This window comes from Pleurodeles waltl, chromosome 6, assembly GCF_031143425.1.
Source record: "Pleurodeles waltl isolate 20211129_DDA chromosome 6, aPleWal1.hap1.20221129, whole genome shotgun sequence".
In the NCBI taxonomy this organism is placed as follows: Eukaryota; Metazoa; Chordata; class Amphibia; order Caudata; family Salamandridae; genus Pleurodeles; species Pleurodeles waltl.
The window spans coordinates 844,877,755-844,893,438 of record NC_090445.1 but is presented as its reverse complement, the minus strand read 5'-3'; the positions used below and the strand labels follow the sequence as shown (position 1 = coordinate 844,893,438).

Here is a 15,684-nt window from a genome sequence, read left to right as displayed (position 1 = left end):
ATGGCAGGATGTGTACTTTTAAGTCTTTCATGTCTTGGTAATGAAAAACTCCCAAGGTCGTTTTTCATCACCATGGAGTCTGTCCCTTCCATAAGCTAGCACTGGAAATGTCTTAACATACCTTTAAGCTGCAATTCCTGTTCAGAAAGGAGTAGCTGCATTATGTTTAGTATCATTGGAATGGTAACAATAAGTCCCCTTTACTAGTAAAGTCTGACTTATTATTACTATTTCAGAAATGCCACTTTTAGAAAGTGGGCATTTCTCTGTCCTCACTGTTCTGTGTCTCTACAGCGAATACCCGTCTGGGCTGGGCTAGGTGACGCCTACACTTGTACATTTCCTTCAGACACCCACAAAACAGGATACTCAACTGCATCTGCATTTATCTGCATACTGATGCGCCTTCCAGAGGAGGAGTTTGGGAAGGGCTCCAACTTACATCTTAAAGGGTAGTTGCCCCTTGGCCAGAGCCCTCACAAAGAGGCTGAGTACCCCCACTGATAGTCTGGAGCTGGGGCTGACCTGAAAGCGGGACCAGTGCACTTCACCAAAGCCTTTTGATGTCATCCCTCACATCAAAGGCACTTTTTAGTATAAGTACTGGGTCTCTGACCCACTAAAATCAGTACACTTCTGGACTCAAGGAAACTCTGCTACAGTAAAGACTGCTGTGCTGGAAGATTTCCACTTTGCTGTGCCTGAGGGCTCAAGGAACTGCTACCCGGCCTTGCTGAGCTGACCTGCTGCCTGCTGATCACTGCTGTGCAACTCAAGAACCAAGAACGACCGCAGAGTGACATTGTACTCTTTACCTGGGCCGCTCCCGAATGGCCCGATCAGTCTATACTGTGTTCCTCGCAGAAGCACACCTGTACTTTCACGCAATACCCTAAAGACTCAAAAACGAGCCTCATACAAAATGTGCTCATTGTGATATCTTTTAAAAGTGAATACTCATTAGATTTTTGTTGTTTTGGTCTTGATCTATTCAGATGAATAATCTCTCTTTTTTTAAAAGCCTGTGTGGAGTCCTTTTTGTGGTGTTTCATTGTGATTACTATAGCTGTGTTGCACAAAAGATTTACACATTGCCTTGTAAGTTAAGCCTGCCTGCTTTGTGCCAAGCTACCAGAAGGTGAGCACAGGTTAATTTAGATTGTGTATTTGACTTACCCTGACTAGGATTGTGGTCCCTACTTGGACAGGAAGCATACCCCTGCCAACTAAAGACCCAATTTCTAACCAAATTGTTTAAGTGTGAATTTTAGGTGAGAACTGTTGTGTTGTAGTATGGGTGATGTAAAATTTCTGTTCATGTTCAGGTTTGTTTTCCTTTGCACCCGTTGAGTGAATGGGGTGTGCGCAAGAGGTGGTGGAGGCGCTTAAGTGCTTAGGAACAAGACTAGGGGAAGTGTGGATAGGCTGGTTTGTGAACTGTTGTGTTCTGAATGATTAAGGTATCAAATGAGGAAGAAGGTGAGCTACTGTTTTTTTTGTGCAGAGTATTTAGGAGAGTGTGATGTGTTTCAGGATGGAAAGCTAAAAGAGAAGTGAGATATGGTTGGAATGCAGGTTTGTTTTAGGAGATGTGTATGGTAAGTAGTGGGAGAAATTGGCAGAATGAAAAAGGAAGTTGTGTGTAGCAGTAGCCAGGATAGTTAAGGTTGTGGGGGGAGATTGATATTTTGGAGACAGGTTTGACATGCTGTGGGGGTGGGGGAGAAGGAATGAGAGATGAGGTGATGAAGGATAGGTGGTGGTAGTACTGTAGGTTAGAATTAGGCGGCAAGATGGTAGTACTGTAGTAGTAAGTTGTAAGTGTTGAGTAAGTAGGTGCTGTGACCTATAGACATTAGTTAGTTGTGAAGAAAAGTGAGTATGGGTGTGTGGTGGTGGATAGAGGAGTAAGACGAATGATATGGTGATAGGAATGGTGTGAGTATGAATACATGTTTGTTTCAAATTGGGATGAGGAGAAATCTAGAGTGACTTGCTATAGGCTGGTATTAAAGGCATTTAGTGGTTCTGTGACTGGAAAACAGTATTTTTATTTACACCTACTAGGCCGAAATGGGCAGCACCTTTAACCTGTCACCCTTTAGCAGGATACCTAAAATTTCCCTTTAAATAGCAGGCACAACCCTACTGGTCATGTGGCCAGGTCCAGTGGGAGCCCTTAGCCCTGGGACCAGTAGAAACCCTAACCATTGGAATCACTAGCTCCAATAGTCTTGTATCGCGTGGACTAAGGCTTTCTACCCCTAGGATTCATGTGACTGTAACTTGAGGCCTCCTTCAGTGAGAGGGAAGGAACAGCCCTGGCCAAGTGACTGTGAACCCTCCCCAGTACTTAGTCTGTGGGTTGTTTTAAAAGGGTGCGAAACTACTGAGGGGTTCCCCTGTTTCCTTGGATACAGGTGGCCCCGGTACCCTTTTAACTGTTAGCAGCCCTTCAAGTGGATTAAACTACAAACTTTAAACCCTATCTCACATTTTAAAATCCTTCTTCTAAACACCAACACCACTTGCTACGTGAAGTCCATCTAATTCAGTGCTTACAAACAAATAATAGTCTATACGGTGTCAAACTTACTCCCAAACGGTAAATGAATCAACAACCGATTCAAATAAAATGTACACAAAGTGTGGACTTGTGCTTACCCCCTTCCCTGTATGTTTTCTTCCTCGGCAAGCCCATGCTCGCCGTACAGGTGGGCACCGGTTAAGGAGCTTGAACTCACCCCATAAGATAAACGTACTTGAGTAAACATAAGCATTACGAGGACCTCTACAAACCAGGGGTAAAAAAGAATGAATACATTCCACTTTCCTGTACTGTTGTAAACCGCTGTTCTATACTGGACACCTCGATACCTTTTCAGTGTGTCCTGTGCCCCTCCATGGATTAATGTATAGTGGCTAATCTGTGTTAAAAATCTGACTGATTAATTGATGGTTGGCTTGAATAGGGGGTTCAACTCTGGGGACAAGGAATTGTTTGCTTGTCCTTTCTGATGCACGTTAATTATTTGAAGGGTGAGATGGTGGGATGACATTTGTTGGCTGCCTCAGGAATACGTAATTACTGATGCGTTTCATTTTGCCTTTCACAAGAATCTGATTTGATCAGTCTTAACACGTAAGGCATCTGCTGATGTTAACAGCTGTAGATTAATTTGCTCAACCATACAGTGAACTCTGAACACTTAATGAACAATTTAATTTAGGTGAAATAACTAACAAAGTCTACTGGCAGTTTACAAATTCCAGTGAACTCGTTTGTCTTTCATTATTAGCTGTGGCAATAATGGCTGTATTTGATCATTTTATAATGTGATCCTTCTGATACTTAAGTCAGCTGTTCACGAGACTTTCAAATCTAGAAACTGCAGTTGGTTCTCTTGCTGCCTAAGTATTGATTAGATTTTAGCCAGTAGACGGTACTAGTTTACATTCCTGGCTTAAAGGAGCCAGATATTTCCTTCATATTACTGAACCTTTTGGCGATATATTGGCTTAAAGCAGCCAAACTCCAGTTCTTAATTTGAATTCACTACTTTTCCAATGTCCTGCTTGCATCACCATGTTGAAACATTTCTGAGCGATAAATGTTTTTATTTTATTTCCTTTATAAATGCATAAAAGGAAGGGACTTTGGGGATTGCTCACGTTTGAACACTATTACACATGCATAGAGATAATACGGCCATATTTCCTCGTTGTGCTTTTAATTAAGCACAACATGCATTTAAATAAGTGCACCTGTTCTAGAGTTTGAACAGGTGGAAACGGAATGCAAGAAATTGCCCAGTGGATCGTTAAGGACAACTCAAGCAAGTTCGTTTTGGTTGGCAATACAGTGCAAGTAATCAAGAAGGATCCAGTTTCACCATAATGTGAGGCCAAGACAGACGACTACTTCCAGGTACACATGACCATACCTCTCCTTATAGGCAACTAATGTAGTTGAGTAAATAGAAAGTTACGCCGACCTGCACATTCTCACACACAAACACACACACACACACACACACACACACACACGGCATGAAACCTACATTGAAAAGCTTTTGAGGTCAAATAAGGGTATACAAAGTCAAAAACATGGCAAACGACGTAATTGGAGAAAAAACGTTCACATCTAATAATTCAATCTGACTCATCCGTCTCTGGAATACGTAATCCCTTGTTATAAAGTCTAATGAGAAGGAGTTATTCTCATTGCTGGCTATTTTAATCCAAAACGCTAGAGACAAATAGAAGAAGCTGAGTTTATTGTGAAGGTTACCTCTTTCCAGCTATATTAAAAGAGAAACCTATGAAAACTCTCCGCCACTTTTCAACAATTGTATTAAGTCTTCGCTTAGGATGCTTTACAGATGAACTCAAGTAGGTACGAGGCACTGTGTTGCCGAATAAACATTACTTGATTCCACAGGTGTGTGGTCCATATATAACATTCACTTGACTCTGAATTGTTTAAAAAGTTCCTACAATCCAGACTTCTGCGGTTTTAGAGTCCCGTGCATCCTGGGTGTTTGACCACTGGGTTTCAGACCCAACAGATGTAACAAGCATTTGCAATGCAACGGGTCTTGTATTTGCTCGAGTTAGAGCTATTAGCAAGGTAAACTCCTAACCGGACTTTTCTTGCCACATAAATTGAAAGGTAAAAAACGTATGTGATCACGCTATGTAAAACACAGCACGATCGCATGGAAAATAAAAAGATAAAGTAGTGCAGAAACCAGGCCTCGTATGTTTTCAGTAGTTGGCCGGTGCGCTCGAGGAGGGCTAAACACCGAAAAAGGCATGACGTATGCATGCCTTTCACCAATAAAATCAAATGGATTTTAAAAGGCAAGCCCATGAACCAATGAAAGTGACAGGCATGACATGGACATTGTTAAAAGCCCAAAGAGAGGTTATAACAGGGACGGAGCGCTTGTGCACTCAACCCTAAAAAGTTAACTCCTTGATATCCAGAATTTGAACTCCTGGCCTTAGAATAACCTGGAGATTTTGATAATCTAAAACACCTTCTCCTCGTAAGAAGAATTAAACAAGTGTGAGGCACGGTATTTATGTTAATCTGCGACCTCACCTTAGTTATTTTTTAGCAATAGATTGTCGAGACCTAAATTGAGTGGCCATCGCCAATCACGTGGTATCCCACAATCCTGTTATTTAATATATTTAAACAGCTTTTTCTTAAGTTTGGTGTAACTGCACTAATGATATCCAAGTGGTATATTAACTATGACTGAGGGTGGCTTTAGTCACATCCATATATTTTTCTATTTTTATGTATTTTGTACTCGTATAACACAAACCAGCTGACACGCAGCAGAGCACTTTACGGAGTCAGTGGCAAACATACAGTGATTGAAGAAACAACTGAGTTCTGAATGCAAGTTATGTGCAGTCCATGCAGACCGACATTGAACGACGTGATATAAGCAATGGAAAATAGCGATGACAACCTGCAGCTGAACTGCACTACTTGCAAATGGAATAACCATTGGCACTTAAATGTTCATTAGACAAGTAGGCGTGAGAAGAGAGGATTGTAGGTAAATAGTCAGAAAAAGGCAGACATTCTGTGCCAAATTCACAAGATCCCTAGGTTTATAGTTGGAAATTTACTTACGTGGCCTTGCACCTATGTTCTTAGCACATTTCTGACTTACATGGAATTTGCAAAGAATTTCCGAGAGCCTGCATCTGTTAAAGCTTTCTAAGAGTACTCTCCTATTTACCCATTCATACACACCAGAAATGTACAGGCCTACTTTTTCATATGTGGAAATAAAACCCTAGAGTGTGGTTCACTGTGTAAGCTTTTCTTTTGTTTCTCCTTGTGATGAGACCACTTCCTCTGCACCAGGGGTCCAGCGACCCCTGGGGGTCTGTGAAGCCTCCTCAGGGGGTCCGCAACTGCTTAGAAAATTTAAATAATGTTAACAGATTAGGTACCCTGCTTTCAGTAATGACTCAGTGAGGGGGTCCCCGGATTCCAATAATGATTCAGTGGGGGTCCCCGGGTTCCAGTAATGATAAAGTGGGGGTCCACAGAAGTCAGAAGGTTGGGAACCACTGCTCTACACCATCATCACTTTTTGAGGTTCTTCCCTTTTCCCCTTCCCACCCTAAATATAGGTTTTTCTTCTATTCTTGTAGCTCTTAGACTATTCTCAGGGTTGGAAACTACTTTTAAAATGGTTGTGAATATCAATAAAATGACAGATTTGTGGATGTTCCAATTGCAGCGCTGTCAAGACTGATTCGCATATGGCTAGGTCCAAACTGAGGAGGCATGTTGCACAAAATATTGGTGTACTGTGAAGCAGCCCCAGTGATTACCAGTGGCTGAGATTAAATTCAAGCATTGCATACATTACTTTTAGTTTGTTTACTTTAATGTGTTCCTTACCTCATGCATTGACACATTATTTGTGCATTTTTTCAGGTGCTACTTTTTTTTTTCTAGGCACTCGAGTGTGTGTTTTCAGCTGTCTCTCTCGTGTTCTCTCCCCTCTGTGTTTCTCGCCTTCTTTCTCCCAGTCCGCCCCGTACACCCTCTGTTGTCACTGTGCTCCCCACCCGCGTCCTTGCTGCCCTCCTTCTGTGTCTTCCCCCCACCCCATGTTCTCGCTCTCCCTCCATGTTACCTCAGGGAAGCAATAAAAAGAAAACACTATGAGGCGGCCAGCACTGCCTGCTTCGTTGCTTCCCCCACTCATGTCCTTGTTTTACATCCCACTCCCTCCATTTTGCCTCCTGCTCCTCCTTCCATTTTGACTCATAGGGGGAAGCAATAAAAAAATGACTCAGCCAGTGCTGACCACGCCATAGTGCTTTTTTATTACTTTTAGCCGTGCTGCACAGAAATTGCACTGTTGTCCAACATGGCTGCAACACTGACGAAGCCAGTAGCCCCACAGGCAATACATAGTATCTATGCTAATGCTTGTTTGAATCATGGAATGATGCCTGTCATCCTGGATTCCAGTGGAGTAGCCACACAAGTGGGAAGACCGACTCGGAGAATGTCTTGATGGGTGAATAGGCACAATTTAGTGGTCAGCGCTGGTAGGCACTTGAGGCGGCCATCTCTCCAAACACATGAAATTAGATAATCATTAAAGCCATTGTTAATAAGGCCCTGTTACCGGAATGGAGACTGCCCATTGGGTTGTTGGTTGATTGGGGTGTAAGCCCTGGTCAATCAGCAACTACAGTCCTAGTCAGTGTAAGGCAAAATCAAACCCTAAATTAACCAGTGCTCACCCTCTGGTAGGTTGGAACATAGCAGTCAGGTTTAACAATGTGTAAAGTATTTGTGCAGCACTTCAAACAGTAAGACTGTGAAAACACCACTTAAAAGATTCCACATCAAGTTAGAAATGTAGATCTGAAGATAATAAATAAAACAAGACCAAAAGGACAAAAATCCAATAAGTAGATCTCGAGATATAGAATTTCAAAGTGTTATGTAAAAATGGCACCAAAAAGTGCCACTGGGGGATATCTGGTTGCGCCGGACTAGGACAAAGTCAGTTTTTCACGTCGACCATGATAGAGCGTGGGCCAGTTACATGGACTTAGTTAGGCCAGCTGATGCATCGCGCAGCCAAGTCGATGCATCGGGCTTCGATATGTGGCGAAGCTGTGGATCATTGTCGTCTTGCATCAACATTCAGGATCATGTTGATGGGGCTTGCGATGCAAAGGCTGGTGTTGAGGATGAGTTACGCAGTTGAGGCGATGCTTTGGCTTCGATGAGTGGTGAAGCTGCAATGCAGCGTTTCAGTATGGTACTCGAGGGTGCCATCGATGTGAGATGCGAGGAGCTTGTGCAGGAAAAAGCGTGACGCAGTAGCGGTTCTAAAGACGATGCGTCAAACCCAAGATGCAGGGTGCGTCAGCTATGTGAGTCTGTAGCAATGGGTCTAATCCACGCAACAGCGGCAGTGCGTCAGATCTGCTCGACGATGTGTTGCTCGCCCGACGAAATGCGTTGGTGTCAGATTACCCATTAAATCAAACATCCACAGGAGCAGATGCCTTTTACCGAACTCCCTCCAACAGATGCGTGCTCAGACCTTAACTGATTATCTGAACCCTGCATCCGCTAGTGGGAAAGGGGAATTGGAATAGAAAAAAAGAGACCGTCTCCAGATCCAGATCCAGTTCCAGTCTGTGTTTCCCGCTTGAAGATAGGATATTCAGTCTGTTCTTCTGTAACCTGCACCTTTCTTCTTATTGGGATTTCTTTAAAGGAAGGGCTAGCAGGCGGGTGATAAGAGCATAGATAAGTACATTCCTACTGCTTATTCAACTGTTCAGCCATTCACATTCACCCAATTCTATTGTTCTTCTAACCTGGATCTTTGAGAGACTAGCCTCTCTCTAAGAGAACAATGTTAACTTAATATTATCTTTTTTCCAGGTGTCAGAGGTATCCAAGTTTCTCTGGAGAACAGTTCAAAGGCTCACAAATATACAATCTACTAATGTATCTGAGAGGAAATGAAAGCTCCTTATCAAGGTTCAGTTTTCTCAATCACAGTCTCTAGGAATTAGTCTGAGCACTGAGGTTTGCCTCTAAGACTGGCAATTCTGCAAGGCGAAGAGCATTTGAATATATATGTACATATCTATATTGGCAAGTCTGGAAATCATACAAAAAGATTCCTTACTGCAGTTGCTTGAAGTTCTGTTAAGCCAAAACTAATTCTCCTCAGAAAGCCGGTAGCTAGTAGTTGGAATAAGGAATAAATTCAGCTTCTCCAGAAGGGAAAATGTAGCTGGTGTGTACACCGTAACAAGAAAAATAATTAATTACTCAAAACTGGAAGAATTCTCTGTGAAACGAAGCACCTCAGGAACGCTGTTCATTCTCCTCAGGATGACAGTTGAAGTGCACAGCTCCCAGGGAGAAACAGCGCGAGGGAAGCTTCAGCACGAGTCTAAAGGTAGAAACCCTAGAGCGCTGACCGCACAAAGATTTACAGCCACCATCTTGAGTGGCAGTTAAACCTGAATAAGCTAGTTCTAAGAACTGCCTCCACAAGAACCACCTGGAGTGAGGAAGCCATTGCAACCAACGTGGGTACAAGGAAAAGGGGAATAGTCTTTGCTGAGGGAAGAACTTAACAACACTGGCAATAGTTTTCCTGACAGTTGGTTCTGCTCAAAGATACGGCACTCAGCAGAGGGTGCGTTGGTTCCACTGAGAAAACAACTGGTGCTCCCTTCCAAAGGTCCAGGACTTGGGTGGTACCACTTTGCCGTCTGCGAGTCTACCCTGCAGAGTCCAGGTGCCAAATCAGGGTGGTTGAAAATCTTTTATATCCCTGAGACTTAAGATCAGGAGACCAGCCAGCTAGCCCTTGGAGTCATTCTGGGTTCACGTGATGCAGGGCCAGTCCTTTTCACCCAGGCAGGGTAATGGCAGGCAGCAGGGCAGCACAGGAAGGTAGAAGCCCAGCAAAGCAGCATTTCAGCAGTGTGTTAGTCCTTCAGCAGCCAGACAGTTCTTCTTCTGGCAGAGTATTCACAGGCCCAGAAGTGTATTGAAGTGATGGTGTCTGATGTCCAGTACTTATACCCAGTTGGGCCTTTGAAGTGGGGAAGACTTCAAAGAGAGGTCTTTGAAGTGCACAGAGGTCCTTCCCTTCCTGTTCTGGCTCCAGACTCACTACAGGGGGGCCTGCAGCCCTTTGTGTGCGGACGGGACACAGCCTATTCAGGTGTAAGTGAGGCTGAGTCTAGCTGCCCCCCCACCATCTCCTCCAATTCTTCCAGGATGGCCCATGAAATCACACCTAAGCTCCTATTGTGTGTGGCTGTCTAGGAGAACTACACAAAGCCCAGCTGTTACCCACCCCAGACGTGATGAGAGACGGGCAGCAGGCACCAACTGGCTAAAGTAATAATTTGTCAACTATCTAAAAGTGGCATTTTCAGAATTGTAATTTAAAATCAAACATGAACATAAGTTTTGATTTTAAATTGTGATTACAAAGACACCAAACTTGAAAGGTCTGTCTCTCCAAAATTGGGAATTACTCTTATATAATGTAATAAGGTAGTCCCAGTATTATCCTGTGGGAGAGATAAGCCTTTCAGTAGTGAAAAATGACTTTTGGAGTTTTTCACTACCAGGACATGCAAAACATACATGTGTATGTCCTGCCCTCTAAATACACTGCACCCTGCCCTCTGGATTGTCAAGGGCCTAACTTGGGGGTGAATTGTGTGTATAAAAAGGGATGGTATGGCCCTGGCAAAATGGTTATTTTGCCAGGTTGACATGGCAGTGTAAAACTGCACGCACACATGCTCCGCAATGGCAGCCCTGGGACATGGGTAAAGGTCTACTTAAGTGAGTGGCACAATCGGTGCTGCAGGCCCACTAGTAGCATTTGATTTATAGGCTCTGGGCACACAGTGTATTACTTTACTTGAGTCTTACAAGTAAAATAAATATGCCGATTGGGGATAAGCCAATATGACCATGTTTAGTGGAGGGAACACAAGCAACTTAGCACTGGGCAGCAGTGGTAAAGTGTACAGAGTCCTAATACCAGCAAAAACGAGATTTAAAAAAATTATTTAAAAAAGTGGAGGAGGCTGGCAAAAAATTGGGGAAAGACCAACCCAAGACTGTCAGTTCTAACTCTATCTGGACAAGATGACACATTGAGGCACTCAGTAGTACTTGCAGGAGCCAAGTGCAGCTAAGAAGACTGGTGAGCTTCTAAAGCAGAGTGTGTTTGATGCAGTACAGAATTTGAAGCAATACAGGAATTCTGGATAGCCATAGCCAGGGGATCTCATCTTTGTTTTTCCACAGACTTGTTTATATTCGTGGTGAGAATAAATCCATGCTGTGATTTTAGTGCACCAGGTTTGTTGCCGCATCCTCTTTTAAATGTGCTTGCCTTATGAAAAGAGGTCTAACTGATGATGACCGATACCCCAATATTTGTTTGTTGGTACAGCACCTTTCTTGTCTGCTTCTCTTCCATTTTTCTCTTCCACTTGCATGCAGAATCTCTGTGGTTTGCATGGTAGTCTTGCGCAGAACTGCATGAGTTCTAGATGTTTTGGAAGCAAACTTCAATATCGTAGGGCCACTTGTTAACGTAATACTGAAAATATCCCCTCACTATGGCAATACATTTCTAGGAACCACCTATGGTGACCACAATTCCACCATATCATACAGGCATGGTGAAATTGGCTCAACAGTTTTTTCTCACAAGGTGGATCTTAACGTGATGTCAGGGTGGTGGGCACATCCACCCCATAGAAGCAGTGCCTAAATGTGGTGGACCGTCACACAGTGTTGTCTTTGTATTACAGAATAGGTATTTTCTGCCTTATTTCCTTTTTACGATATAATAGAACATACGTAAATGTTACTTTACTTGTCTGTTCTCTCAAACCACATTTTGAGGCTCTTTCCTTTTTCATCCTTTATACTTAGGTGTGGTCTCTGTCCTCAGGCAGATTAGGACAGTGTTTGCATACGATTCAGACAGATGATAGAGTGTGGTCAATTGCCATCAGTCCACTGATAAGGTAAGGATTGCACATTCATGTGTAACCCATATATTCATTTTGTATCATACACAAAGAGTTTGAAAATCTTCATTAGGTTGCAGTTTATAATTTCTCTTTCATAATAAATTTATTTGGTTACGTGTGATATAAATAAAAAAAAAATATAGAAATAAATAGACTTTCATGTAGGTCGAATTTGTGTTTTTCTATTTTTTTTTTTTTTTTTTTTTTTTTTTTTACATTACAGGCGAAAGGAATTAGGACTCGCCAGCACTGGCTAATGTCCTTTCTTAATGTGCTTTTAGGATTCAGAGATTGAGGGATGTCATTACATGGTCAGCGATGTATTTATGTAGCTCTCCTTCAGCAGTATTCTGTCAACTGAGCATTCTAAATAATTTTTTCCAAATCGGTGATGGTAATTTTTGCGTACGTATACACTAATAGCAAAAAGGTGTACCTCACAAGAACTGGGCTGCAACCACCAAACACCTTTGGCATATTACTTGAAACAATCACCAAATGAGACTGAGATAGATATGTTTTTTTAATTATTATTATTTTTATTGGCTTTTGAAATGCAACGGTATAGGGAAAAACAAAGCAGCCATCGGTAACGGGATAGGGGGTGGAGGGGAAGAGGGCAGACGAGAAGAAGAAAGGGATACATAGTTACACAACAGCATCCGACATATTGACAATGGTAAATCAGCTGCAAGACTCCTGGAGTGGATAAACCAGTTAGTATGTGCAGCCCCTAGGCAATAATAGAATGTAACATTCCCTGTTCTGGACAGCGATGGTGAAAGGATGGGTGCCCATGTTTATAAGCATGAGTTGAATATTTGGTGCCACCCCCCCACCTCACAGGCTGCGTCCTGGGTGGATTGGGCCAGGCGGGCGTAGGGTCACTCCCGTGGTCATTACTATCTAGAATGGAACCTGAGGGGTCCCTCTGGAGCAAGAAGGATAGGAAGGGCTCCCAAATTTCCCTGGGGCAAGAGCGGGCAGGCATCTTTTTTCCAAAATGTGGATAATTGTTCCTGGCAATATGTGACATCTTGTAGCCAGGCATCAATGGTGGGGCATAGGTTGCCGGCCCCGGTGGATGGCCACTCTGCATTTGGCCAGAAGGAGAAGCATGGTAGTTAGTCAACAGTCTGAGGCTGGCATATCTTCAGTATAACACAACAAACCCACCAGAGGGGTGCGAGGTAAAGCTTGCCCGATTATTGTGTGTATGGTGGAGAATGCCCCTTGCCAGAATCGCGCCACCGCAGGACACTCCCAAGCGAGATGTAGAAATGTGGCTTGTGGTGAGCTATACCACAGGCAGTGGGTTGCATCTACAAGACCCATTTTAAAGAGTTAGTACAGTGTATGGCAAAGGCGGTGTAAATACTTGAAATGTATCAGAATCAATCAGTAGTCTGGGGAGATGAGTTTTATCTGGCCACAACAATAAGATCATTGGGTGTCTGTAATTTGGGTGGTGTCGACATCCATATTCCTGGCTGCACGAGCCTTTGGTATCCCTACTGGTGAGGAGAATTGCATGATGTTGTATAGACTGGTAATGAGCTTGCGTTGTGAGGGGACAATAAGTCTGTGTTCAAGAGTCTGGAGCACCGGAGGAGGAGCCGGAAAAGTGTAATGTAGTGAGTGACAGGTCGCCCTAAGTTGATGCTAAAGTAGTGTCTTGAGCCCGGTAGGACACGAGGTCGAGGACACGTCAAAGGGTGGCAAGAAATGGTCTTCCGGGTATAGATCGAAAAAGACCCTGAGCTCACTCTGACTCCACCATCCAACAATTGAGGCCGCTGGGGATTGCGTCCAATTGGAATGGAAGGTGCCTAGAGGTATTAGAACCCAGCCCACCTCCGAAGCAAATCCCACGCCCAACGAAGGCACTCCATCGTGTCTACCTCTCCCAGTGGAGCCTTATAAGGCTAGTGGAGAGCAGTTGTTAGGGGCCAAGTTTCTCCATGATCGGCCTCTATGGTGACATTGCGTTGGAACGTTTGAGGGTGGGAGAGTGAGGATTTCCCATTTCATTATGGGCTGTTTACCAGCCCAGGTCAACGTCACAAGATTGGGACATAGATGGTGAAAAAAGTGAGCAGTGAGAGGAAGGGGCATGTGTAGGAAAATATATAAGAAGTTTAGTAAGTTGACCATTTTTGCAATCTGTATACGACCGGATACTGACAGTGGGAGCCAGGACCAGAATGGGGTTCTGTCCTCCAACTTCAAGATGGCTCAGTAGTAGTTGGCCGCCCAGAGCTCATCGGGTTGCGACTGAGCCAAATCTCCAGGTAAAGGACCTGTTTGAAGGCTCACTGGAATGGGTAATCCTGCGGCAAAGTCTGGGTGCCGTCTGTGAGAGGGAATAGGATCTGTTTGGACCAATTGACGTGTATGCCTGAAAAACTGCAGAAGCGGATGATCTGTGTAGTAAGCGGAGTAAGATTGCGTGTGGTAAGGTCTTTGAGAAATTACAAGAAGGATATGAGAGAAATAAGGCAGTTATGATTTTGTTCAGAAAACCCTTTACACTGTTGCCTTCTCTTACCTTGGCTGCATGGGTGAAATGGGTGAAGACAGATGCTAGTATTGATCTGTTCCATTTTGGGGCACTGTGAAAGGGTCTATGGTGTCCAAAGCCTTCATGATTGATGGAGCCCACTTCAGGGGTGTCCTTCTCCAGGTGAGCCAGTTTCCCTCGCTTCAGGACTTCAGGTTGTTTGGCAATACAAGTGCCACAGATAACCACCTTGAAAGCCTCTGAGAATATAAGGAGGGAGTCGCCAAGTGAAGGTGCGAGGAGGAGAGTTGGGGGACCAGTTGTTTTAGCAGGACCGGGGCATGACTGGAAAGGGTGTGGGTTAGGTGCGTAACCTTAGTCACCCAGGTTTGAATGTCTTGAGATATCAGCCAGTAGTGTATTATAAACCACACATTCTGTAAAGCTGTGACACAGGTGTCCTCCTGTTGAGTGGTAAGTATGTGCCACCAAATGTCTTGTAGGTAGTTGTCTTGAATAATAATGTTAAGTGTCAGCACTGCACCCTGGTGTATATGTCTAAATACCCCCAGTCTGTCTAATTGATCATTTAATGTGACATTAAAGTCGCCACTCCATAAGTTAGCTCCAGGGGCCTAGGCTATTTATTAGTCTCTAGACCTCTGAGATAAATTCAGGGTCGTCGGAATTAAGACTGAGACTGCAGGCAGTATGACCATGACCGGCTGCCTATAAAGAGAGCCTGTGAGCAGAACATAGCAACCTGCCTTGTCGCATAATGAGTGGTTTAGTTGCCACTGTAGTTCCATATGGAGTAGTATAGCAACCCCCCAGGCATAGTTGGAATAAAGGGAAGTGTAGTACTCCCTACACCTATGCACGTGGAGTCTGGATGCACAGGGGTGTGTCAATTGTAGCTCTTGAAGGAAACAGATGTCCAGGCTGTGTCTATTGAGGTATGCATGGACTAAGCATGCTTTCCTGTGGTCATTAAGCCAGCTGATGTTCCATGTAAGGCAGTTAATAGTGGTCATGGCAGCAAGGATAGAGGACGTAGGGGGAGTGCAGCTGAGTGTAGTGGCATATGGCACTTGCAGCAGGGTAAGCATGAAGCTAGTGGCCATGGGGGAAAAAAGCAGCATCAAACAGCAACAGTGGCAACCAATCCAAACCCACCTATCCCCCACTCCAACCCGAGAATGAGGTTGAGGCCCACATACCCACTCCTGCCCCAACAATTCATGAAGAGAACTAGAGTAAGGTTGGGAATCATCACTGGAGGCAGAGCAGAACCATGCAGATGACATAGCAAAAGACCGGCAGGTTGGCCAAATGGGCGCCAAGCACCCCACACTCAGTCAGCAGGTGCGTCAAGGCAAGTGCGAAGCATGGTGGATGTAGCCGCAATCCGATGTGGTGCCCAGTGACAGTCTTGGGCATGATGATTGTGGGCTGGGAATCTCGGTCAGCCCAGCAGTCCCTAAAGGGCCACACAGGCAGCCCCACATAAGCACCAGAGGGGGGCTGTTAATAAGTCATTGTCGCTAAGAGGGTTCCTCCCCATTGCCAGGAGGCCTCCTGGC

General features: G+C 44.2%; 1 protein-coding gene across 2 annotated transcripts in view; it reads left to right on the top strand.

Moving 5' to 3' along the window:
* Positions 1–15,684, top strand: part of FBXW4 (F-box and WD repeat domain containing 4) — a 559,762-nt gene that overhangs the window by 133,241 nt on the left and 410,837 nt on the right. For both annotated transcript variants that reach the window (XM_069239564.1, XM_069239565.1), the window contains exon 5: positions 11,501–11,595. In XM_069239564.1, coding sequence (XP_069095665.1) covers positions 11,501–11,595 — 95 coding nt within the window. The remainder of the gene's footprint in view (positions 1–11,500; positions 11,596–15,684) is intronic.